Raw genomic sequence first — 27,548 nt, forward strand, 5'->3', positions numbered from 1 at the left:
ACCGTACCTTGGTAGATACATTACTATCTATCACATGATAGTAAGAACCATTGAAGATGTGCAGCTGTGTAAGTTAATCGGCTTCTCATAATCATAATCATAATAGTATTTATTAGCCAAGTAGTTTTGCAACATACAAGGAATTGTTGCTAATGTGTAGGATAGAACTAGTACATTGGTGATTGCTGGTCAGCAGGGACTCGATGGGCTGAAGGGCCTGTTTCCACACTGTATGTCTAAATTAAACTAACTTTGGCGAATTTCCCAGTGCTTTGGCTTTGCCAGATGTTGATACCAAGGATATAAATTAAACTACAGAGTTGGTGAACCCAGAAATAAATAAATTGCTATTTTTGCTTCATTTTTTCTGGGGAGAACTATTCCTTTCAGATGTGTTTGATGCCCATGTGCCTTTAAGAGATGTTGTCCTGTATTATCTTGTGTCAGCTGATGCAGCAGGGTCCTGTCCTCTCGAGTAAATGATTGATAGATTTTGGAAAGTCCATTGAGGCAAGAGTCAGGGCGCAAGCATTCTGCAATTAAAATCTACAGTTGCGATCAACTTCGAACCCACTGCATCCTGCAGTACTGAAGAGATTGTTTTTACAATTTATTTATTTGCAGTGTCTGACTGTTGTTTGAAGAATCATGTCCAGACTTGTGGAATGTGTTCCAAATTTTTCCAATGGGCAAAGTCAAACGGTAAGGCTGTCAATGGGCTGGAACTGTGCGTGGTGAGTGACCTACAATATATTCACAGTTTAGAGCACTTTAAGCAGCAGAGATAACGAACCAAATGGATGTTGCCCTGAAGACCTGAACTGGATTTGGCGGCCAGCATGAAGCCCAGGCATGTGAATGATGTTCAGGAAAGTTTAATGATGTTCGATGTCCACAAAGTTTAACGGCCGCCATCCAGGCATGTGTCAAGGTGGAGCAAGTGGTCTGGCACTAACCCCTTATCCCTCAAGATCTCCAACTGAAAAGTTGGGGCATTCAGTTCAAGACATTGAACTGAAATGACTCATGAAGAATCACTCATCATTCCAGGAGTCAGGTGGCTTTATCTCCTGAAGTGTATGGGTTTCCTGCGGGAAGCTCACCACATATTTCCCTTCCCTCAGGATCAAGAAATTGTGAAGACAAAAGGAGACAGGGTCACAGGAATGGTTGCAGCAGCTACAGCTGTGGGAGGTCTTGTCACCAGAGAGGATGGAGTAGTTATGGGGATCTATCTGTCAAACCCACCCTGGTTGATAGTATTATTTTTTTAAAGTTAATCTGGGAAAGGGGAGAGTACCTGTATGGAAAAGGGAGAGTAAGACCAGGGATTGTGACTCTGCTGATTGTAAAGCATAGCCTTTCATGTGGCCCTTTGACTAGAGGAAATGCCTTCACCCTGGCCAGCAGAAACTAACCAGGCCTTATTAAAGTTACAGAATCATAAATTCACAAAGCATAGAAATGAGCCCTTTCAGCCCACCTCATCCATACAGTGATGCCTATCTACTATAATCCCATTTGCCTGCATTCAGCCCAGATTCCTATACACCATTCCTATCCATATACTTGTCCAATGCCTTTTCAATGTTGTAATTATAACCACCTCTCCCACTGCTTCTGGCAGCACATTCCAGACAACTGCCATCCTCTGCGAAATGTAAGCGCAGATCTGTAAATTTCTCCCCTTTCACCTTAAAACTGTTCCCTCCAAGCTATAGGAAGAAGTTAGGCAGGCTAGGACTTTATTCCTTTGTACACAAGAGGCTGAGGGGTGATATTATAGAGGTGTATAAAATCATGAGGAGAATAGATGGGAAGAATGCACCGTATATTCCCCTGGGTTGAGGAATCCTGAATTTCCCAACTACTGATGTAACTACCTGTTTATAATTTCCTTCTTTGTCCTTGTTTCCCTTAAACAAAGGAACAGCATTGTCTATTCTCCTGTCTTCTGGGATTGTGCCTGTGGTGAGAGGGGATACAAAGATCTTTGTCAAGATCCTATCACTCACCTCCCTTGCCTCACTCAGTTTTCTGGATATATGCCATCAGGCCCTGGCTGAGATATCCACTTTAATGTTTCTCAATCTCTTCCTTCTTAATATCAAAATGTCCTTTAATATTAACATACCTTTCCCTAAACTCACTATCATCTATGTCGTTATTTTAATGAATACTGATGCAAATTATGAATTCACATGGCTTCATGCATTTTTCCTGGTAGGTTATTGATGCCATTGCTGACGCCATTTCACAATCTAAAGGCTGCTCACTGCTGGATGTGGACCCTGGCCAGTCCACTAATCGAACGGTTTACACATTTGTTGGTTCTCCAGAGGCTGCAGTGAATGGGGCACTGAATGCTGCTCAGGTGGCCTTTCAACTCATTGATATGGCAACACACAAAGGTGAGCTGGCAGCAGGCATATCGGGAAGAGATCAGACAACCTTATGAAGGTATTCATTCACAAAATGCTGGAGTAACTCAGCAGGTCAGGCAACATCCCAGGAGTGAAGGAATGGGTGACGTTTCGGGTCGAGACCCTTCTTCAGACCTTATGAAATCAGTATATTGATGAGGATGGTGCATAGTCCCAAAAATACCTTTACAGAAACAATTGATCCTTCTATTTCTTTTCATCATTATTTCCTTGGAAACTGGGGGCATTGAGAATGTGCAGAGCAGCATTTGATAACTTTTTGGTCTGTAGGGGATTGGGCTAAAGGCTGAGCTGGGGCCCTAATGGAGGAGCAGGCTGATATTAGTCTCCCCTTGCTTTCTCTTTCTCCACAGATTGGCAGAAGTTGGAAGCAGTTTGTAGCCAAGTTAACTTATTGGGTGGAGGCGGGTGGACTTCCTCCTCACTTTCTCACTTGCCTCTTCTGAAGATGTGGAGTCATGCTGGAATTTTGCTTCTTGTATGCGTACATGGCCATTTTTCAGTTACAAGCTGAAACAATGAACTTAGGCAAGGTATCCAGCATCTATGGAAAAAATCATCTTCACCTCTAATGAGCATCGTGAGGTTATGATTGGGATTGGAGTGGTTGAATTTTCCTTCCTCTAACTTTAAATGCTGGAAATAAAACTGTGCTATTTTGGATATTGTTTCATTGTTATTTTCCATTGTGGGATGATGATCAGCTCCGGTCTTAGTCTGATGAACTTTACTGGCAGGTGAACATCCCAGATTGGGTGCTTTGGATGTGTGTCCCTTCATCCCAGTGCGTAATGTCTGCATGGAGGAATGTGTTCAGTGCGCAAATGAGTTTGGGAAACGGCTTGCGGAAATGCTGGAAGTACCTGGTGAGTGAGTAAAGCCCTGCCGAACCATAGGACCCAGTCAGTGAAAGCACACTACCAGGTCTGTGTGTATTCTGAGAACTGTATTTATTCTACAGCTGCTGACCCAGTCACTCCATATCTTTGTCTGTGATCTGTAGGAGCAAGGCCATTCAATGACTGATCAGTAACTCTTCATCCTTGCCTAACAAAAAGCTCCCATTTCCATCTACAAGAATTTCAACAGTCATAGAATTGTACAGCACACAAACAATCCTTCCCTCCACCATGCCAACCATTTTTGCCCAACTATCGTAATCCCATTTGTTCACACTTAGTTCTAGATCCGCTACGTGTTGCTTATTTTGGGGCCTATCTAAACGTCACTTAAACAGAGTAATTGTATCTGATTCCAACACGGCCTTTGGCTGCAGGGTCCAGATATCAACCATACTCTGAAAATAAAATTGTGTCTCACATTCCCTTTAGAACTCCTTTCTCTTGTTTAAGTCCTCCTGTTTTTGATAACACCAGCATTGGGGGAGAGATTACCTCTCATAATCTTATAATTTTTATATCAGATCACCACAACCTTCTTTTGCTCCAGGGAAAACAAGCCAAGCCTGTCCAATCTCTCCACATTACCGAAGTTCTCCAATTCATATAACATCCTGGTGAATCTGGGAGGGGGGGGGGGGAGGGAGGCATAGGAGAATCGTATGTCATCTGCTGCTTTTTCTATCTATAAGTACTTCTCTTCTCAATGGCCTTTGAGATTAAGGATCCTTATATTAAGTCACCAATAAAAGGCGCCATATAATCAATTAAAATAGACCTCACTCTGATTGTTCATCTTCTGCTGTCATAATGTCATTAGCTGGAACGAATGCAGAGGATTTAGGAGGATGTTGCCAGGACTCGGGGGCCTGAACTATAGAGAGAGGTTGGGCAGGCAAGGACTTCAGTCCTTGGAGCGCACAAGAGGCTGAGGGGTGATCTTGCAGAGGTGTATAAAATCAAGAGGGAATTAGATAGGATGAGTGCACAGTCTTTTACCCACAGGTTGGGAATCAAGAACCAGAGGATATAGGTTTAAGGTGAAAGATTTAATTAGAACCTGAGGGGTAACTTTTTCACGCAGAGGGTGGGGGTATATGGATTGAGCTACCAGAGGAGGTAGTTGAGGCAGGTACTATCACAGCATTTAAAAGATATTTGAACAGGTACATGGATGAGAAAGGTTTAGAGGGATCTGGGCCAAACGTGAGCAGGTGGGACTAGCTTAGATAGGGCATCTTAGTTGGCATGGGCAAGTTGGGCTGAGCAGATTGGTTCTGTGCTATATGACTCTACGACTATACTGCTTGTCTAGGTCATGTGACTAGGTCACTCAAATTCTTTTCTTTGGGTGCTATTTTGTTGAAAATGCACCAGAGCCAACATCTCTTTTCTCAGTTTCTGCACCAAACGTAAACCTGCTTCCCCAGAAGGATGTGGCAGTGGCTCTGTGTCACTGAAGCATCACTTCCTCCCCTTGGTCCAAGTCTTCTAATCCTCTTGACCTAAGGCCAGTATTGCATCAGCTTTTAATGAGTTTTGCATTAACATTTCGTAATTTGCCCCACAAACAGCAATACCTCCTTGTGCCTCTCTGTTTCTTAGTTTACCATTAGTTATAAAGCATTCTTGTTTACCCTCTGTGGATCCAGCTCTCACGTCCCCACATTGAGCTCCATCCATTGCACTTTCGCAAACTCAGCAGTAGAAGTGGACCTTACCAGTCAGTGGGGGGCTGAGGTTAAAGCTGGAGGAGATCAAATATTTCCTTGCTAGACTTGAGAAGAGCACTGCTAAAATTCAAGCCCTTACCCTCTAAGTTTGCCATGCTTTTTTCTGTCGGACTGATTAACACAATTACTCTTCCTACAGTTTATTTGTATGCAGAAGCAGCTCGAGATGAACGGCGCAGAGCACTGCCCAGCATTCGAGCTGGTGAATACGAGGGCCTAAAGGGAAAGGTACACAAAGGAGGACTGACATTATCCAGAGTATAGTAAGGAGGGGAAAATCATTCAATCCCATTCCCAGGCATTACACTGACTTCCATTTAACTGTTTCGTTCAAAATCCAGGATAATTTGGGTTGTTTTTCTCCATTCTATTTTACTGATTATGGGAGGCATGTAGTCATTGTTTCTCTCAAGCTGAAACTCGAAATTGAGGTTGGACTTGCCTCTTCTGAAGAGATGGGCTGGTGTCAGAGATTCTGTGTCATAATTTAAAGAAGAAACCAACATTTTACAAATATTTAAGACAAAAAGGAATAAGCAAATAAAAATCTGATAATATGTTTGCAATATCAACAAAATCTGGAACCCAAGCTTTGAGGGAAGTCAACTTGTGTGGTGAATGTGTGGATTGGATTGGGCAGAGACGAACTGTAGGAGAAAAATTGGAACAATTCAAAAGAGAATTGAGGAGCTATTTGATAGCTAGCCTTTTCGAAACAATAGATAGATTAATCAGCCTATTCTGCACTCTCGGATGTCCTGCCTTCATCTGGAGAAGAGGAGATGAAGTGATTGTTAATTTCATTGCATTTTATTATTGTGTATTCACTTGCCGTGTTTACCTCCATCATCTCAGACTTCTTTGGCTCTGTTGTGCCCATCTGACCAGTCCAACGATCATGCAGAGGGACCTCTCCGGCATAATCAAACCACTGTCAGTTTTGCAAACTTCTTACTCCCTTCATTCAAGTTATTTGTGTGCATCACGAGAAACTAGGAAGCTTGCACTGATCCCCATGGAACCTCACTGCCCACAGTGAAGATATAGCTCTAGTATCTACAGATGCAAAGGCATAATGTTGTATTAGGAATCATAGCACCTGAACTGTCTATCACTTCATGCTGTTCCTGTGTTGGTTTCACTCTAATGCCATGGCCACTTTCTCCACAGTAACCTCGGAATAAGCCTTTCATTCTGCAATTAGTCAAAGTTTGTGGCTGTCTTTACAAATGGGGTGGTGTGGGAGTGGGCAGGGTGATGTTTATGTCTTGGAGATGGTCCTTACACAGACCAAGTTAGCTTATATAGGCGCATGCAGTTCGAGAAAAATCACTGGTTTCTGTGACCCAGCAGCTTTTGTGCAATAATCCACCTTTTGCATCCAGTTGCAGAATTCTGACTGGGTTCCTGATTTTGGCACGGCAACCTTTGTTCCACGTTGGGGAGCCACGGTAACCGGAGCACGGAATTTCCTCATCGCGTACAATGTTAATCTCTTGAGCACGAAGGAGCAAGCTCACCGTCTCGCACTGAACATCCGAGAACAGGGGCGTGGGAAGGACCAGGTCAGTGCTCTTCAGCGCTGCATTAGGGCATCTGTAAAACAAACCTATGCAGTTTCCTCCACACTATACCTGGAAAGATCCATCTTGCTGTGAAGAAATCAACCAAATGCTCTACAGCAAAAAGGATTGCCTAACAAGTCTGCCTGTCAATCGATCTGGATCAGTTTACCCAAATCAATTTCATCCTAACCTACAGTGAGGGGGGCCGATGCTATTCGCAGAAACACCAATTTCCAGTGCTTCATATTGTAGTCTCTAAACATTAAAGGAAAGCAATAGCAAGTGACATCAATGAATATTTTGCACAATGCAAAAAAGGAAACTGCTGGAGAATTCAGCCGGTCATAAAAGTCATAGAATCATACAGCGTGGAAACTTACAGTATATAGGCACATGCAGTTTCAGAAATGTCACTGGTTTCTATGACCCAACCTCCTCGAGCTAACTTGCCCATGCCGGACCAATATGCCCCATCTACACTAGTTCCACCTGCCTGTATTTGACCCATTTCCCTCTAAACCAATCCTATCCATGCACCTGTCCAAATGTCTTTTAAATATTGTGATCGCACCTGCCTCGACTATCTCCTCTAGAAATCGTTCCATATATTCACCATCCTTTGTGTGTAAAAAGAAGCCCCCTCGGCTTCCGATTAAATCTTTCCCCCCTCTCACCTTGAACCTATTTTGATTCTTGATTCCCCTACTCTGGGCAAAAGACTGTGCATTTACCCAATCTAATTATCTAATCTTCTCTGTACACTTTTCAGCTTAACAACATCTTTTTAATAATAGGGTGACTAAAACTGAACTCAATACACCAAGTGTGACCTCAACAATGTCTTATACAACTGCAACATAACCTCCCATCTTCGATGCTCAATACTCTGACTGATGAAGGCTAATGTGCTGAAAACCTTCTTGACTACCCTATCTACCTGGCATTTTTAAGGAACCATGTACCTGCACTCCTAGATCCCTCTGCTGTGTTACACTCCTCAGAACCCTGCCGTTCATTGTGAAGGTCCCACCCTATTTTAATTTCCCAAAAAGCAACATTGCATTTATCTGTATTAAACTCCAATAACCAATCCTCAGCCCTCCTGTCCAATTGATCAAGATCCTGCTGCAATTTTTGCTAACCTTCTTCACTATCTACGATGCCATCCACTTTAATGTCATCTGCAAACTTGCTTATCATGCCGTCAATTTTCATCCAGGTCAGGCAACATCTGTGGTGGTACATAGTTCCTTGAAAGAGAGAAATAGACAGATGACATTTTTAGGCAGGACTCTTCTTCAAGACTGAAATTGGGGAAATAGCAGCGAGTAAATAGTGAGGGGAAGGGGCAGCACAAGAACTGACAAGTGACTGTTGGTGAGGGTTGTATTAAGGGCGTATAGTGCAATCCCATTAGAGAGCTTGCACCTTTCTTATTTCTTAGCTCTACCCATATTGCCTTAGTGGACAAACCCTCCAGTAATTCTTCTGAGTGCTACCATGACAGAATCTCTGACCAGTAATGCAACTCCTCGTCTTCCTCTCAACCACGTCTAAAAGATCAAACTCTATAACATTGAGCTGCCAGTCATGTCCTTCCCACATCCATATTTCTACTATGGCCACAACATCATAGTCCCAAGCTTCAATCCAAGCTTTAAGTTCATCTATTTTCTCCGCAGTACTCCTTGCATGGAAATAAAAACACACTTCAACCCATCAGCGTCATCATATCTCCCTGTTTGTCCTTCCTTCTTTGACTTATTGGCCCTAGCCACGACCAGCCCATCACTCTTTCCAATTTCTGGCCTTCTACTCTGGTTCCCACCTCCCTGCCTCTCTAGATGAAACCCTTCTGATTAGCACTAGCCAACCTGCGAGGATACTTGGTCCCCTCCAGTTCAGATGCAACACATCCATCTGTACAGGTCACCTCTGCCCCAGAAGATTTCCCAGTGGTCTAAAAATCTGAAATCCTGCCCTCTGCATCAACTCCTGAGCCAAACTTTCATATGTCCTATCTTCCTATTTCTACCCTCACTAGCACGTGGCACCGAGATTACTACACTCAGAGTCCTGATTTTTAATCTTTTGCCTAACTCCCAATATCCACTTTGCAGGACGTCATCCCTTTTCCTACCCATGTCAATTGCATCAATATGCACAACGACTTCCGGCTACAGCGCCTCCCCCGTGAGAATGTTCTGCAACAGCTCAGAGGCATCCTGGACCCTGGCACTAGGGAGGCAATACACCATCCTAGAGTCTCATTTGCAGCCACAGAATCTCCTGTCTGTGCCTTTAACGAGTCTCCTGTCACTATGCCTCTGTATGACTTTTCCTTTCGTAGCTGTGCCTCGGAGCCAGACTCAACACCACAGGTCAGCGCACTGCTGCTGCTTTTCCCTAATTGGTCCTCTGCTACAACGGCATCCAAAGGAGCATACCTGTTTTAGTTTGCTTTTAGTTTTAGAAATACAACGTGGAAACAGACCCTTGCCGAGTCTGCACTGACCAACGATCACCCTGTACACTAGTTCTAACCTACACTCTAGGGACAATTTTCAGAAGCCAATTAACCTACAAACCTGCATGCCTTTGGAATGTGGGAGGAAACCAGAGCACCTGGAGAAAACCCACACTGTCACAGAGTGAATGTACCTACTCCGTACAGTCAGTACCCGTAGTCGGGTTCAAACCCAGGTCCTGGCTCTGTAAGGCAGCAACTCTACCACTGCACCACTTAGTTCAGTTTAGTTTATTGTCACGAGTACCAAGGTACAGTGAAAAGCTTTTGTTGCGTACTAATCCGGTCAGCAGAAAGACAATGGATGATTACAATCGATCGATTTACAGTGTATAGATACATGATATGGGAATAATGTTTGTGCAAGGTAACGCCAGCAAAGTCCAATCAAGGATAGTCCGAGGGTCAGTACTGCTCTCTGGTTTTGGTAGGATAATTCAGTTGCCTGATAACAGCTGGGAAGAAACTGTCCCTGAATCTGGTGGTGTGTGTTTTTACACTTCTATACCCTTTGCCTGATGGGAGAGAGGAGGAGGGAGTGGCCAGGGTGCGACTCATCCTTGATTATGCTGCTGGCCTTGCCGAGGCAGCATGAGGTATAAATGGAGTCAATAACTGTGCCATCCACAGTGTGGAGGGGAATGGCCCCAAGGGGATCCTGCACTTTCTGCCTACTCCCTTTCCTGGTGGTCACCGACCTACTTCATGCTTGTACCTTAGGTGCAACCACCTCACTGGAACTCTTATCTATGACACTCTCACACCCCCGGATAAACCTGAGATCATCAATTGCAACTCCAATTCCTTAACAGTCCCGAAGGAACTACAGCTGAATGCACATATTGCAGGTGTCGACGTCAGGGGCACTGGAAATGCCCTGACCTCAATCAGCATCAATTAGGTAATCATGCTCATTGTCAATAGTTCTCCAAAACATCTTGCAGATTTTGTGTTAGAAACATAGAAACAGAAGTAGTAGGAGTAGGCCATTTGGCCCTTTGAGGCAGCACCGCCATTCAATATGATCATGGCCGATCATCCAAAATCTGTACCCCATTCCGGCTTTTTCCCCATATCCCTTGATTCCCTTACAATCTAACTCTAACTCTCTCTTGAACACATCCAGTGAATTGACCTCCACTGCCTTCCGTGGCAGAGAATTCCACAGATTCACAACTCTCTGGGTGAAAAGGTTTTTCCTCTCAGTCCCAAGTAGCCTACTGCTTATTCTTAAACTGTGACCCCTGGTTCTGGACTCCCCCAACATCGGGAACATTTTTCTCATCCTTCTAAATTCCAGCGAATATAAGCCCAGTCAACCCATTCTTTCATCATATCTTAGTTCTGCCATCCCGGGAATTAATCTGGTGAACCGAAACTGCACTCCCTCGATAGCAATAATGTCCTTCCTCAAATTAGAAGACCAAAATTGCATACAATACTCCAGGTGCGGTCTCACCAGGGCCCTGTACAACTGCAGTAGGACGTCTTAGTCAGAGAGAGAGAGAGAGTGATACAATGTGGAAACAGGCCCTTCGGCCCAACTTGCCCACACCGGCCAACATGCCCCATCAACACTAGTCCCACCTGCCCCCATTTGGTCCATATCCCTCCAAACCTGTCCTATCCATGTACCCGTCTAACTGTTTCTTGAACGTTGGGATAGTCCCAGCATCAACTACCTCCTTGGTAAAGATCAACCCCAGACTGGGTAAAGATCAACCCCAGACTGGGTAAAGATCAACCCCAGACTGGGTAAAGATCAACCCCAGACCGGGTAAGGACCGAACCGTCACACAAAGCAGCAACCCCCGGCTGCCTGACACACACTGAGTAAGGATCGAACCCTGGCATGGGCTGCAGGAACCCCAGGCAAGGTAAACCCTGGCACGGGATGCTCACCTGTTCTTGGGTTGCAGGAGGCTCTGCAGGTACATGAAACTCACCAACAAACGCTTGATGTCTCTCGACCTGACACGTCCTTGCTCCTAAACTCAAATCCTCTTGCAATGAAGGCCAACATGCCATTAGCTTTCTTCACTGCCTGCTGTACCTGCATGCTTACTTTCAGTGACTGATGTACAAGCACACCCAGGTCTCGTTGCACATCCCCTTCTCCTAATCTGACACCATTCTGATAATAATCTGCCTTCCTGTTCTTGCCACCAAAGTGAATAACCTCACATTTATCCATATTATACTGCATCTGCCATGCTTCTGCCCACTCACCCAACCTATCCAAGTCACCCTGCAGCTTCATAGCATCCTTCTCGCAGCTCACACTGCCACCCAGCTTTGTGTCATCCGCAAACTTAGAGATGTTACATTTAATTCCCTCGTCTAAATCGTTAATATATCTGGTTCTGGTTGATTACTGCGCAAACACCTCATAAGTGGTTATCTCGCGCAGGTCGGAGTGAGTAGTGATTAAATTTTGAAGTGGGCCTTTTTGACCAAGTTGAGGAGATCTAGTAGCTCAATCCTCTTTTTATATATTGTAAACAACTGGGGTCCCAGCACCAAGCCTTGCAGCACCCCACTAGTCGCTGCCTGCCATTCTGAAAAAGGACCTGTTAATTCCTACTCTTTGCTTCCTGTCTGCCAACCAGTTCTCTATCCATGTCAATACCCTACCCCCAATACCATATGCTCTAATTTTGCACACTAATCTCTTGTTTGGGACCTTGTCAAAGGCTTTTTGAAAGTCCAAATACATCACATCCACTGGCTCTCCCTTATCCATTCTACTTCTTACATCCTCAAAAAATTCCAAATGATTAGTCAAGCATGATCTCCCCTTCATAAATCCATACTGACTTTGACCGATCCTGTGCTTTACTTTGCTTTCCAGTGTTATATTTTTCATGAAATAATTGCTCTGCCAACCAAGTGATATCCAGTAATACTGTAGTATAACCATCAGTTTGCTGCTTCTACCTCTCTGTAACTAGCAGATGAGTAGTTACACTGTTCTATAACTATCTGATGCATGGTTACCCTGTTCAATATTAATTACGAACCCAGTTTCACTGCTCTACATAAATACCCAGCTACAGTAAACTATAATCATCAGAAAAAAAGAAGCCCTACACTGTAACTAACAGATGCCCAATTACTTTGCTTTGGAAACATCGTTCACAATTACGCTATACCACCTTAACTATCAGATACCTAATTATTCTGCAATAATTAATACCCTGATGTTAAGGGAATGCTAGTATGGGTAAAATCCATGTGGTGGCCTTGATAATTCTGAACCCAAATCTCATTTAGATGGAAGCTGTCTGCTAAAGTTTATCATGGACCAATTTTGACGCTATTTCCTTGACACTTCTTTTTCCTTTGTGTAGCCAGGACGTCTGAACAAAGTGCAGGCTATTGGCTGGTACTTGGAGGAGGCCAATATTGCCCAGGTGTCTACTAACCTGCTTGATTTTGAGGTGACTGCACTGCATGCAGTATTTGAAGAAGTTCGTAAGGATGCTGAGGTAATATTAACATAATATAAGTATTATGCTGGAGTCATTGTGTTATACTGCAGGGAAACACGCCCTCCGGCCCAATTTGCCATGCCGACCCTTTTGGAGGGAAATTTGTCTAATTCCACTTAAAATCTTTCCCATCCATGTACCTATCTGAATGTCTTAAACATAATTGTACCCACCTCTACCACCTCCTCTGGCTGCTCTTCCACATACCCACCACCCTCTGTGGGAAAAGCCTGTCCCTCGGGTCTATTTTAAATCCACTCACCTTAAGCCTGTACTTTTTAGTTTTAGATTGCCTACCCATGGAAAAAGACTGTGAGCATCCATTTTATCTATGCCTCATCTGATTTTATAAACCTCTACCAGGTCATCTCTGAGCCTCCTACGTTTCAGAGAAATCAGCCCCATCCTATCCAGCCTCTCTTTATGACCAAAGCCCTCCGGTACTGGCAATATGCTTGTGAATCTGTTCTGCACCCCCTCAAGCTTAATCACATCTTCTCAGATGACATATTCGATATCTATTAGATAATGGAACTGAGGTCTCTAGTGCTCTGTGGTACTTCCTTTAACTAGAAACAGTTTCAATGCAAATCTAGGATTTATTTAAGTTATTTGCTAATTAAATGCTCTTGATGGATATTCACATTGAAAATGCTGTTTGCTCTGTAGGATTTGAACTTACCGGTGGTGGGTTCTCAAATTGTAGGCCTCATCCCATTGAAAGCCATGATTGATGCTGCAGAATTTTACATGAAGAAGGAAAACTTGTTTCTTCTCGAAGAGGAGCACAAAATCCGATTGGTTTGTGTCATAACTTGATTCCCTATAAATGTAGTAAATTCTTACCAGTTTACCACATATCTACTCTTTCTCTGGAACATCAGCGGATGAGGGGGGACTTAATAGAAGTATATAAAATGATGAGAGGCATAGGTAGTGTAGACATTCTAAACCTTTTTCCCAGGGTGGAAGTGTCCCTCTCTAGAGGGAATGGCTTTGAGGTAAGAGAAGAAAGGTTTCATGAAAATGTGTGGGGCAAGTTATGTCACAGAGAGAGTAGTGGTGGCCTAGAACACCTTGTCAGGGGTGGGGGTGGAGGCAGAACCTGGAATGAAGCTTTCCTCTACGAGGAGAGATAACTTAGACTGGGTTGGCTCCCTTGGAGCGGAGAGGATTTAGAGGAGCCTAATTGAATACAGAAAGTTATGAGGGTATAGAAAGTGTGAACATTTACTTCTTAGCAAAGATCTCTGTGAGGCTTTGGAGAGGGTGCAGAGGAGGCTTACCAGAATGCTGCCTGGATTAGAGGATTTCAGCTACATGAAAAAGTTGGATAAACTTAGATTGTTTTCTCTGGAATGTCGGAGGTTGAGGAGAGATAAAGGATAGAAGTATATAAAACCATGAAAGGCATAGATAGGGTAGACAGGCAGAACCTTTTTCCCTTGGTGAAAATGTCCAACACTAGAAGGCATCACTATACGGTGAGAGGGAGAAAGTTTCATGGAGATGTACGGAAGAAGTTTTTTAATAGAGTGATGAGGGCCTGGAACACATTCTCAGGGGAGGTGCTGGAGACTGATACAATAGTGGCTTTTAAGAGGTTTTAGGTAGACACATGGAAGTGCAAGGAATAGAGAGATATGGATTATATAGAGGCAGATGAGGTCAGTTTAACTCTGGCATCATGTTTGGTACAAACATTGGGAGTCAAAGGGCTTGTCCTGTGTTGAACTGTACTATGATCCATGTAATATTTTGACTTGCAGCACCATGGCGTAGTTATGGGCTGATTGCTTAGAAAATGGGATTCGATTGGATGTGTTCATGATGGCCAGCATGGATATGATGGGCCAAAAGGCCTGGTCCTGCACTGTATGACTTTGATTATCTGATGCCTGCCTTCCAGAAAATATCTAGAGTGTCACGTGTAATAGTCAACTAATTTACCCCATGATGGCCTTAAATTAGTTTGTAACATGGAGGTGACATCAGCACTTCCAATATATAGCCTTGATTTCAAACTTTAGACTTTAGAGATGCAGCATGGAAACAGACCATTTGGCTCACCGAATCCGCACAGATCAGCGATCACCCCTTACACTAACACTATCCTACACATTAGGGACAATTTAAAATTTACAGAAATTTGTTATTAGACTGAAGTTTTAAAGGTCACACCATTACGGCAGTAAGATTGGGGTAACATATGGTAGAGCTATGATTTACTTAATAGTCAAAATAGGTTTGGACTGAATACCTGCGATATATTAATATTGCTTCATCTACTTTACTGTAGGTAGTAAATCGCCTGGGACTGGATTCTCTTGCTCCTTTCAATGCTAAAGAAAGAATAATTGAGTAAGTATTGAACAGGAAATCATCGATATACTTCTAATTCTCAGATTTTCTTCAAGAATTCAATGTATAAAAGACATTTATAGAAAAGAAGTGGTGGGGACAAATGCAGGTAAATAGGACTAACTCAGATAGTCAAAGTGATTGGCAGGGATGAGTTGGGCCGAAGGACCTGTTTCTGGGCTGTATCCCTCCATGACACTTGGACTTTCAAATGCTTGTTCCATGTACGTTGTTTATTGTCAAAATAAGGGGCTGGCCATTCAGGGCAGAGATGATAAGAATTTTTTTAATCGAGAGTGTGGGAAATTGTTGGAATCTTCTACCGGGACGTCTGTGGAAGCTCATTTGCCAAGTTTATTCAAGACAAGATTTTTAAATATTAAGGAAATCATGGGATATGAGGTTAGGGATATGAGGAAAGTGGTGCCTAGGTAAAATATCACCTTTGATCTTGAACAGGGGACTGAATTCTTGTTTCTAGTTCTGATGGAAAGCAAAAAGAAAGAGAACGTTCAAAATATTTGGCAGCTAAGGGGGCATTTGCTGAGACAGAAAAATGAGCTGAAACGTTAACCCTGTTTCTCTTTCCCCAGTTACTACCTGAACTGCTGTCTTTCCTGCAGTTTCTGTTTTCTTATTTATATTATCTTTATCAGATACATGATCAGGGATGAGAAGGAAGAGGGCTGCCTAATTTCTTTGCCCTTGCGGGAATTTATCCAGAGCGTTGGAGCACGGACTGCAGCCCCAGGGGGAGGTTCCGTTGCTGCCGCCGTGGCTGCCATGGTTTGTACAGCAAAGTTTGAGAAGGGCTGAGAATCAACATCATAATCCAGTGACTCATGTTATTGGTCCCAGATTATAATTTTTGGTTACTTGCCTCCAATTGGCAATGTAATTTTTGTGACCTGTTTATTTGATGAGAGTTCAGCTGTTCCATTAATGAATGGGCTGTGAACAGTGTTTAGCCCCAGTCAGCACCCCTGTAGAAAAAGAAATCATGAAACAGACCAAAAATACATTGAACACATCCTGATGTTGGTTCACATCCCAAGTAATGTGCTGGAATGGGACTGCAGTTCCTAGATGCTGTTATTTTCCCACCTTGGTTCTTAGGAAGGATATTGGACCTTAAAGGCAGTGTTCAGAGTTACGGGAAATCAGGCTGGCTGGAGGTTGGGGAAGGGACTTCCCCATTATGTGCCTTTATGTGCGGAAGACCCCCAGGCGATTGTTCTGCTGGAGTCCCATGCCACACGTTACTGTGCAGCATGGAAAGACTGTAATCGGTGGCAGAGCATCCAGTGATGAAGGTGGTGGATAGTGTGTGCCAGACATAGACCCAGAATTGTCGATCATTGCAAATTTTAGCACAATGCACTCGTGGTTTTCTCATTGGTATTCAGTGGTTTGTCAGTTGTACCCAAAGGCTCCAGTGCAATGCTGCCTAATGTGTGATAACATGAGGTGCAATTACACAAGACAAATGTCCGGCATTCACAGGTGAATCGTACATGGAAGTACCTGGGACAGTGGACTAATGAGTGTGATTTCATCTGAAAATAATAGTTAGGTTCAACCCATATATGATTTCTGCATTAAAAAAAGAATCAAAAGATCCAATTTTTAGGCTAAGTGTTTTTAATTCTAAAGCTAACTTCACTGAGTAACTGAGATCATGCCTGCGAGCATTACCTTCTGTGTTATTAAATTATGAACCATATTCCCTTCAAATTACTTGATTCAACCAGAATAGCTGCTTTCTGCCTTTTTCTGGTGCTGTCATTCCATTGCACAAGAATCCTTAACAACAAAGATAGACACAAAAAGCTGGAGTAACTCAGCGGGTCAGAAAGCATGTGTATAGGAAGGAACTGCAGATGCTGGTTTAAACTAATGATAGACACAAAAAGCTTGAGTAACTCAGCGGGACAGGCAGCATCTCTGGAGAGAAGGAATGGGTGACGTTTTGGGTCGAGACCCTTCTTCAGAGAACCCTTACCAACCTTCCTCACTGCAAATGAGGGGTCTCTGTTGGCCTCCAGTGCCAGGCTGTGAAATACCTGACCAGCTGTATGACCTCAGAGATTCCCTGACAATGGCTTGTCTACAGTGCCTGTGTATAAGGGGTAGGCCATTTAGAACTGAGATGAGGAAAAACTTTTTCAGTCAAAGAGTTGTGAATCTGTGGAATTCTCTGCCTCAGAAGGCAGTGGAGGCCAATTCTCTGAATGCATTCAAGAGAGAGCTGGATAGAGCTCTTAAGGATAGCAGAGTCAGGGGGTATGGGGAGAAGGCAGGAACGGGGTACTGATTGAGAATGATCAACCATGATCACATTGAATTGCGGTGCTGGCTCGAAGGGCCGAATGGCCTCCTCCTGCACCTATTGTCTATTGTATGTCCTTCCCTACTCCTTGATGTCATCTGGTTCACCAGGGTGCAGCATTGGGCTCAATGGTTGGGCTGATGACCTATGGGAAACGACAATATGAACATCTGGATGGAACAATGAGGAGGCTGATCACTCCATTCCATCACGTCATGAATGACCTTATCGCTATGGTGGATGATGACTCCAACGCATTTAACAGCTACATGGTGAGTGAGTCAGTAAAGTGATGAAGAGTTTGCTGTTACACGAGCTATCTTCACAACCTCAGGACATGGTTAATTGAATTTGGAGAGCCAGGGATTAAGCCAGAATAGTCAGCATGATTTCTGAAGGAGAAATCCTTTCTGACAATTTGACTGAATTTTTTAAAAAGGTAATCAGGTGTATTTATGGGAGCAGTGCAGTTGAGATTCCACTTGGGAGATTGGTCCAAACTGTAAGAGCCATAATATCCAAAATGGGCATGATGATGAGAGGCAGAGGGTGATGGTAGATTATTTTTTGGCAATTGGAAGCCTTTGATCCTCGTCTATCTCCGGGATCCACGAGGATCCCTACTGGGTAGGAAGGAATTGCAGATGCTGGTTTAAACTGAAGATAGACACAAAAAGCTGGAAAAACTCAGCAGGTCAGACCCTTGAAAGGTCTTGTCCCGAAACGTCACCTATTCCTTTTCTCCGGAGATGCTGTCTGACCCGCTGAATTACTACAGCTTTTTGTGACTAACTACGGTACTTACTTTTTGTTCAAAAACATGACGATCTGAATGTGAATGTAGAAGATATGATTCATAAGTTCTCGGGTGACAAGAAAATTGGTGGTGTTGTTTATGGCGAGAAGGGTTGTCTTCAGCTCAAAACAACATTGATGAGATGGGCACACAAAATTCTTAGGGAACTTAATCCTGCTAAATGTATGGTGATGAATTTTGGGAGGAATAATTAGGATACATGGTGGAACCCTCTAAAGTACCGAGGACAGAGAGACCTTGTTATGAATGTCCAAAGATCCCTGAAGGCAGCAGTAACAGTAGATAAGGTATGAGATCTTTCACTCCCTTATTTATTGAGAATCTACCACTCTCTTTCAACTCTGCACCCTCCGAGAGGAATTATAAAACAAATTATGTTTCAATTAGATCACCTCTCATTCTTCTGAATTCAAAGGAATGTTAAGCCAACCTGCTTAATCTTTCTATTTTTACAAGCAATAGCGAACAGTTGTGATTTATCATACAAAGGATAGAAACATTGGAGAAGATACAAAAAATACAAGATAACATTGGAATTGAAGGGTATCAGGGAAGGATGAGTAGTCTTAAAGCTCTTTACTCTGAGGGGACCAAAAAAGTCCAGAGGGGAAACTGTCAGTAAATTTAGTAGCCATAAATATAAGGCAATCATGAATAAATCCAGCAAGGAATTATTTACAGACATCTGACGAAGGACAGAAAATGTGCTGTTTAGCCCTGAACAAGTTGGGATGGAGCACAGACAGGGTCAGAGACCATCAGCAGGCAATGGCCTATCTCTTTGCCGTAAGCTATGTCACTCTATGCCATAAAATGAGAGACAGTCTTTGAGTTAGTCGCACCTTTCACAGCATGGGCTGAACATTAATAGGTGTAAGAGGGAATGGAAGGATAACAGATTGTTGGAGCTGAAACTACTTTCTAAAACTTTCAAAAAATGTTTGACCTCATTGTATTGTTGATGGATTACTACTGCATCTCTCCATATGCTGGGCTTTCATCCACTGAAAGAATATGCTGTCATTCTCAGACGTATGTTTTTTCTATATTTCCTGCAGGCTGCCCTCAAGATGCCCAAATTGACACCAATGGAAAAAGAAAGGTGATCTTTAACTGCCAGTTTCACACTACATAGTCCTGACTATTAGTGCTCCCAACAGCCCTGGCTCTTGCTTATTTGTGTTCTGTAGTATTGCCGTTGTATTTTCTTACACTGTTGACCTTGTGGTCCCTTAACTGACAATGAATCGTGAGGTGAACGGCAAAGGAAAGACAACAAGGACACATTGTAGTGATGTTTGTGTGGAGCTGCATTGTTTTCCTGTGGTATCCTGGACATTGGTGCTGCAATACTCTGTGCCTCAGTATTTTAGGGCTATGCATTGTTGCCTTCACAGCACTCTGCACCTTTGTGCCCTCATGGTGCCTTGCTGCACCTTTGCGGCAGGCTGCTTGCTTTTTAGTTGTGGTCAGCTGTGACAAATATGGTATTCAAATGGAGGGGGACATAAACTGGTGGAGGGAGCACACATACAAGTAGAATTTAATGCAAATAGTGGAAGTGCAAATTTTCGACAGAGGAATAAAGAAAAGAGAAATGCAAGAGGCTGTAGATGCTGGAACCTTAAGCAAAATACAAACTTCAGGAGGGACTCAGCGGATCAGGCTGTTTCAGGTTGGAACACTTATTTGGACTGAAATCATGGAGGTGGATCCAGGTGAGGAGGTGTTAATTGAGTCAGATGGGTGGGAAGTGTTGAGATAGCATCCAGGGCTAAACACTCAGACAATGTACACTACCCATATTCACCATGACTGTGCTGAAGGTTAATAATTTAGGTAATCTGGCAGTCATATTATGGTGGTTCAACACAATTCCAAATGATCTTTTTTTTCCTCTTGCAGGCGTGAAGCGGCAATGCAGGATGGCTTGAAAAAGGCTGTCCTGGTCCCACTGGCCTTGGCGGAGAGAGTAACCAGCCTCTGGCCACTCCTACGAGAGATGGCAATATTTGGAAATTTTGGCTGCAAATCTGATCTGCAGGTAGATGTGGTCTTGGGTGGGCTCAGAGGGCCAAAACTATGAATGGAGTATTATTTCTCAGCAGGTCGTGGATATCAGCTGGAGCTGCGTCCTACCCCCCTTTGTATAGTGGTGCAATGGTAGAGTTGCTGTCTTACACTGACAGAAACCTGGTTTGATCCTGACTAGGGGTGCCATCTATACGGAGTTTGTACGTTCTCTCCCAGACCACATGGGTTTTCTCCGGGTGCTCCGGTTTCCTCCCATATTCCAAAGACGTACAGGTTTATAGGTTAATTGACTTTGGTAAAAATTGGAAAATGTCCCAAGTGTGTAGGATAGAACTAGTGTATGGGGTGATCGCTGGTCGGTGCAGACTCGGTGAGACAAAGGGCCTGTTTCTGTGCTGTATCTCTAAAGTCTAAAGCAGTTCATGTTCACATTTTTGAAACACGCCTAAAATGTACTGGGAGAACCAATTCTATGACGTTTTAGAACATAGAATGTGGAACATAGAGCAGTACAGCATAGGAACATACCCTTTGGTCCACATGAGTGTGCTGACCATGATGTCAATCTACCATCCCATCTACCAAAAAATAAATTGCCTTAAACATCTTCTTTAAACTTTGCCCCTCTCATCTTAAATCGATACCTTCAACTATTTGACATTTGCACCCTGGGAAAAAGACCATCTCCCCATCTATCTCTTCCATAGATCATCAAACAGTATAGCACAGGAACAGCTGTTCTGTCTGTCGTGTCTAGGCCAGACATGATTAAACTAATTTATTCTTGTGATCCATATCCCTTAATTCCCTGCATATTTGTGTACTAAAAGCCTCTTAAACGCCACAATTATAGCTACGGCCACCACTTCCTGACAGTGCATTCAAGGTACCCATTACACTGTGTAAATAAAACTTACCCCACACATTTCCTTAAACTTTGCTCTTCTGACCTTAAAGCTCTGCGGCTTGTCTTTGACGTTTCTACTCTGGGGGAAAAAGGTTCTATCCACCCTATCTATGCCTCTCAAAATGTTATATAGTTCCTTCAGGTCTCCCTTCAACCTCTAACGCTGAGGAAAAAATTGATCCAAACTTGTCCAACTTCTTAGAGCTAATATTCTCCAATCTAGGCTATATCCTGGTGAATCTCTTCTGCAAAGCTTCACATTCTTCCTGTAGTTGGTGAACAAGACTGCATATAATAATCTAATTGTAGCCGTCTAAAGTTTTACAGAGCTATAACATGACTTCTCAAAGATTATACTGAAGTTCCTGACCAATGAAGAGTATTTACCACTCTATCCAATCATGTTGTCATTTAAGGAACTATGGAATTGCACCCCAAGATTTATCTGCGTATAAATTTGCCTGAGAGTCCCACCATTTACTGTATACTTTCCTCTTGCATTTGATCTTCCAAAATGTAATACCTCACGTATGTTTTCATTAAACACCATCTGCTCTTTCTTTGCCTGCACTTACAACTGTTGATATATATCCTTTTATAATCTTCTCACTATCTGTAATTCCATCAGTTGTTGTGTTGTCTCCAAACATAGTTGTCTGCAAATCAGATTACCTACATCCAAATCATTAGTACATGTTGCAAACAACACAGATGCCAACATTGATCCTTGAGGAACACCACTTGTCTCAGACCTCCAGTTAGCAAAATATCCATCCATCCCCCGACTACAACAAGCCAATTTTGTACCCAACTTACCAACTAACCTGGTAATTTAATGTTCTGGACCATCCTACCATTAGGGACCTTGTTATGTTATCTATGATCAAAGTCCATTTAGACAACATCATTGGCGTATCCTCCAAAACATTCAATCACATTTCTGGGACAGGACTTCCTCTGTGCAGAGCCACAATGACAGGTACATGGATAGGAAAGGTTTAAAGGGAAATGGGCTACATGGAACTAGCTTAGATTGGACATCTTGTTATGCATTGGACAAGTTGTACCGAAGGGCCTATTTCGGTGCTGTATGACTGTACGATTCTAAATCTATGTTTTTCATCCAACAAGAGAAAATATGGCTTTCACTCCCTGTCATTCAATGACATTACCATCACTGAATCCCCCACTATTAATATGTTACCATTGACTAGAAACTGAGTAGGATAAGCATATAAACAATGCGCTAGAAGAGCAGGTCTGAGGATGGGAAAGTTGCAGCAAGTAACTCGCCTCCTGATGCCTGAAAGCTTGTCTACCATCTATAATGCTCAAGTCAACGGTGTGATGGAATTCTCTTCACTTCCCTGGATGTCTGCAGCTTTAACTACGCTCAAGTTGCTGAACACCATACAGGACATAGCAGCCCAGATAATCAGCATCCCATCCAAGAGCATTCACTATCACCAATGTACAACAGCAGCAATTTGTATCATCTACAGGATTATCTCCCACTAACAACTAAAAGTATAAGGGCAGCAAAAGTATGGAAAGACCACCTGAAAGTTGCTCTTCCATCTGCACACCATCTTGCCTTGTAAATATATTGCTGTTCTTTCACTATCACCAGGTTACAGATGCACCTTAGAAAGCATTAGGGTTGCATTGGTTTGGGAATAGCTCTGCCCAAGATTGCAAGAAATTGCAGGGAGTTATACATGTAGCCCAGTCCATCACACAGAGCAAATCGGACATCCCATCATTGACTCCATCTACATTTCACGCTGCCACGGAAAAGCAGCCAACATAATCGAAGACATCCCACCCATATCTGAAGAAGGGTCTCGACCCAAAACGTCACCCATTCCTTCTCTCCAGAGATGCTGCCTGTCCCGCTGAGTTACTCCAGCATTTTTTGTCTACCTTCGATTTAAACCAGCATCTGCAGTTCTTTCCCACCCATGTCATTTCTTCCTCTCCCTGCTCCTGTTCTGCAGAAGGTACGGAAGCTTGAAAGTGCGCACCACTAGACTCAGGAGCAGCTTCTGTCCCTCTGTTATCAGGCTTCTAAATGGTCCTTCCATAAGCTAGGGTGCTGTACGATTCACCTTTACTCCATTGTGGATGTTGGACTTTGCTCGCTGGAACTGGTGTACTACAATGCTGTGAACTATATTCTGCACTCTGTATCTTCCGCTTTGCTCTGACTATTGTCCTTAAGTTTGACTTGATTATATTCATTTATAATATATTTGATTTGTTGAATAACATGCAAAACACTGTACTTCAGTACATGCGACAATAATAAATCTCAACCTAGGTCAAGATTCTGGAACTACCTGCCCACACCACAAGAACTGCAGTAGTTCAAGAAGGCAGCAAACCACCTTCTCATGGGGAAATTGAGAAGGTGGTGGTGTGCTGCCTTCTTGAATGGATAAAATAATGAGTATAAACCCTGTCCCTAAAAATGTTCTCCAATGATTTCCATATTACAGATGCTCACTAGTGTATAATTTCCAGGATTTGTTAAACAAATGAACCACATTGGTTCTGCTCCACTCATCTGGGACACTGCCTAAACAGGATACAAAGATCTTAGTCAGCCCCCCTGCAATCTCATCCATTGCTATCCTCAAAATCCTGAGCTGGATTCTGTCAAGCTCTGGGGATTCATCCACCTTATTGTTTTTCAGGATATCCATCACCATCTCCTGCTTAATCCCCAAGAATATCAACATATGTCCAAGTATATCAACATCCTTCTCCCACATTTCACCATCATCCATGTCCTTTTCCATGGTTAATACAGATGCAAAATATTCATTTAGGACCTTGCCCCCTTCTTCTGACTCCAGACCTAGATTCCTTCTCGTGCCCTGCAGTTGACCCTTCCTTTCCCCAGCAACCTCCTTGTTTTTAATATACATATACTTGCTTTGAGATTCTCCTTAATCCTACTTACTAAAAATATTCATATCCCCTTATAATCTTCCTGATTGCTTGTTAATTTCTTTCCAGCTTAATTCATATTCTTAGAGCCTTCTCCAATTTCAACTTCCTATACCTGACATATGCTTCCTTTACCTCTTGTCATCCAAGGTTCTTGAACCTTTCCATCCTTGTCTTCAATCCTCACAGGAACATGCTGGTCCTGAACTCAAATCAGTTGGCCTTTAAGAGTTCCACATGTCTGTAGTCCCTTTTTTGCTCTGGTTTATTTTCACCCACGTTTAGATCGTAATATTGTATCCTTATTGTTTTGATGTGGTTATGCTTTATTCTTAATGTTTGTTTGTGTTGTCATTTGTGAGCGGAGCACCAAGGCACATTCCTTGTATATGCATACTTGGCCAGTAAACATTCATTCATGTCAGATGGTCCCAATCAAACAGCTGCTCCCTTACAACTTTACCCAGTTTCTGCCTAATACTGTTGTAACTAGCCTTCATCCATTTAATGCTTTCACCCCAGGACCAGTCTTACCCGTATCCAAATCTATCTGAAAACAGTGAGTTATGTCACTATTCCCAAAATGCTCTTCCACTGAAACTCCAATCACCTGGCCAGGTTTATTTCACAGTAGCAGATCTAGTTTGGTCCCTTCGCTGGCTGGGCTACTTACTTTTATTATGGTTGGCTATTGTGCAAATTTAGTTAACCAGTAACAAATGTTAATCATTCTGACCATTTGAATCAGATTTGGTACTGCTCCATTCTAAGAGGACTGTCTGTTTCTAGGTTGCTGCCAAAGCTTTGGAACTGGGCATATTTGGGGCATTTTACAACATCATGACAAACCTGAAGGACATCAAAGAGGAAGACTTCAATGCCAAGGTATTGACTAAGCTGAGGTTAGAGGTCTGGCATGTGAGCTGTTTGGGGAGGGTGAAGGAAAAAAATACAGTGGAGGAGAACATGGACAGTCTGTATGTTTTTTTTTACCTTTAACATCATCCCAAGGTGCATCATAGCAACTACATTAACAAAATAAACAAATCCACATGAGGGCATCAAAAAAAAAAAAGGTAAAAGTTGTAGGATTAAGGAGTGTCTTGAATTAGGAGAAAGAGGTAGAGAGAGATGGGATTCACACAGAGAATTCCTGAGCTTGTGACATTAGAAACTGAGACTGGGCCGTCGCTATGGAGCACATATATTTGGAGATTAACAAAAGTCCAGAATTAGATAGTGGTGGTGCTGAGCAGATGATAGACAGAGGGAAGGAAAATATCTCTGGAGGTCTAAAACCTCAAAGCAGAATGTACCAAGGATCTGGGACATAAGATCTTCCTGGACTAGAGGTCAGGAGATTCAAATGTTCAAAAATTATGCATGATTTTATATCAATAATATATGACTATTTCCAATGGCTAAAATGTTGTAAATACACAATTCACATATGAGACAGTTGCCAACTTCCAGATTGAACATGATCTTGTGTTTTACTAATGAATTGTGGTCTGAAGACATTGTGTGGAAGAATAGGGACAGCAGTTTCAATAGTAACACTCAAAAAGGATTGCATGTATTCTTGATGGTTGATGTTTTATGGGCTCCTGTACTGCACCCAAGTAAAAATTGGCTTCTTCTGCACCAAGGATGAAGAGGATACATTACCCAGGTACACCAATGATGTGTTCTTGTGTAGGATACACAACAATTATATGCATCTGGTGTTCCCGATGTGGCCTGCTGTGTACATCAGCGTGGCAAAGCATTGGCCCAGACGAATGCTTACGCTCAGTCTGCCAAGGCCTACTACATCTCCCAGTTAACTCCTCTTCCCATTCCCAGACTGACCTATCTGTCCTGGATCTCCTCCATTACCAGAGTGAGGTCACATGCAAACTGGAGCAACAACACCTCTTATAACCAGCTTGCAACCCAATGGTATGAACACTGAATTCTCAAATTTTAGGTAATAACCACCCCCAATTCTCCTGTGATCGACTTGGACCTGCACCTATTTCTCCCTTCCCCTCCCCTCCCCTTACACCCACATCCCACAAGCTTCACAATTTGCGATTCTTCAATCCTTTTGTCCCACACCTTCTGTCATCATCTCTGGTCCACATCTCTGGTCTTTGTCCAAAAATCTGCCTATCAAGCCCCCCCCCCCCCTCACTTGAATTCACCTAATACTTGCCAGGCTTTGTTCTGCCCCTCTAGAAATAAGAAACTGCTGATGCTGATTTACAAAACAAAAGACACAAAGTGCTGGAGTAACTCAGCAGGTCAGATAGCATCTCTGGAGAACGGGTAAAGATCCGAATCCAAAACGTTACCTATCCATTTCTCCAGAGATGCTGCCTGACTCACTGAGTTACTCTCGCACTTCGTGCCTTTTTTAGTTTAGATTTTTTTAGATTTAGATTTAGAGATACAGCGCAGAAACAGGCCCTTCGGCCCACCGGGTCCGCGCCGCCCAGCGATCCCCACACATTAACACTATCCTACACCCACTAGGGACAATTTTTACATTTGCCCAGCCAATTAACCTACATTTTTGTACGTCTTTGGAGTGTCCGAAGATCTCGGAGAAAACCCACGCATGTCACGGGGAGAACGTACAAACTCCGTACAGTACAGCACCCGTAGTCAGGATCGAACCTGAGTCTCCGGCGCTGCATTCGCTGTAAGGCAGCAACTCTACCGCTGCGTCACCGTGCCCATAATATATATAATATATATAACAGTTATATGTGATAATCTACTGTTTCATAAATAGAATCATTGTGAAGGAAGCTGAATAGATTTTTCAAGCTATTTCATTTCCTTGTAGGCTTACAAACCATGCAAACATTTACAGCTCTCTCTTAGCCTTGAAGACCTAAACAAATCTAGGGCAATCACATTTCTTTACAGGTCAGGAGTTAAGTTTCTCTCTGCTGGTTCACAGACTCGGAAGAGGACTTGTGACCTCCTGGAACAGGCTAAATGGAACACAGTGCAGATTTTGGATCTGATCGATAAACGGCAAGAATCAGGAAAAGAGTGAAAAACCAGACAGCAGCTGCTGACTGATACTACTGATGACTGATACTCCATTGCAGCTTTCTTCAGAAGCTCGTCAGGGATGTTCCCCAATTCAAATGTTTGTGTGCATCAGCAGAGGCGAATAAAGAATAATATTGGTTCATTACATGTGTGAATTGTGCTTGGCCTTGGAAAATTGATCAACATAAAATATTCGGTGCAGAATATACAGGAGGGGTCCTAAGAAGCTCCCTTTTTGTACATACTCTACTTACTCAAAAAGTTTGATTCTTTGCTGGGGCACAGTGCTAGAGCGTCCATCCTCAATACCCTGCTCTCCTAATCATGTCCAATACATCCTCAATACCCTGCTCTCCTAATCATGATCACATATGCATAACACACACATAGGAATAGACTCTTCAGCCCACAATGTATTTGCCAACCACAACACAAGTTAAA

General features: G+C 43.0%; 1 protein-coding gene across 2 annotated transcripts; it reads left to right on the forward strand.

Annotated features, from left to right (window-relative positions):
- The first annotated feature begins 505 nt into the window (after window positions 1–505).
- On the forward strand, window positions 506–27,252 carry ftcd (formimidoyltransferase cyclodeaminase). 2 transcript variants are annotated; one of them, XM_078404495.1, is made up of 14 exons: window positions 506–702; window positions 2,228–2,411; window positions 3,182–3,310; window positions 5,216–5,304; window positions 6,462–6,641; window positions 12,519–12,656; window positions 13,329–13,460; window positions 14,959–15,020; window positions 15,677–15,806; window positions 17,460–17,621; window positions 19,225–19,268; window positions 20,072–20,210; window positions 24,849–24,944; window positions 26,976–27,252. In XM_078404495.1, the coding sequence occupies exons 1-14, from the start codon at window positions 649–651 to the stop codon at window positions 26,985–26,987; spliced, it is 1,551 nt and encodes a 516-aa protein (XP_078260621.1). In that variant the 5' UTR covers window positions 506–648; the 3' UTR covers window positions 26,988–27,252. The 2 variants fall into 2 exon arrangements, with proteins under 2 accessions (XP_078260621.1, XP_078260620.1); XM_078404494.1 differs by having other exon boundaries at window positions 27,010–27,252.
- Window positions 27,253–27,548: the final 296 nt, after the last annotated feature.

The sequence above is a fragment of the Rhinoraja longicauda genome, chromosome 8, assembly GCF_053455715.1.
Source record: "Rhinoraja longicauda isolate Sanriku21f chromosome 8, sRhiLon1.1, whole genome shotgun sequence".
Classification (NCBI taxonomy): Eukaryota; Metazoa; Chordata; class Chondrichthyes; order Rajiformes; family Arhynchobatidae; genus Rhinoraja; species Rhinoraja longicauda.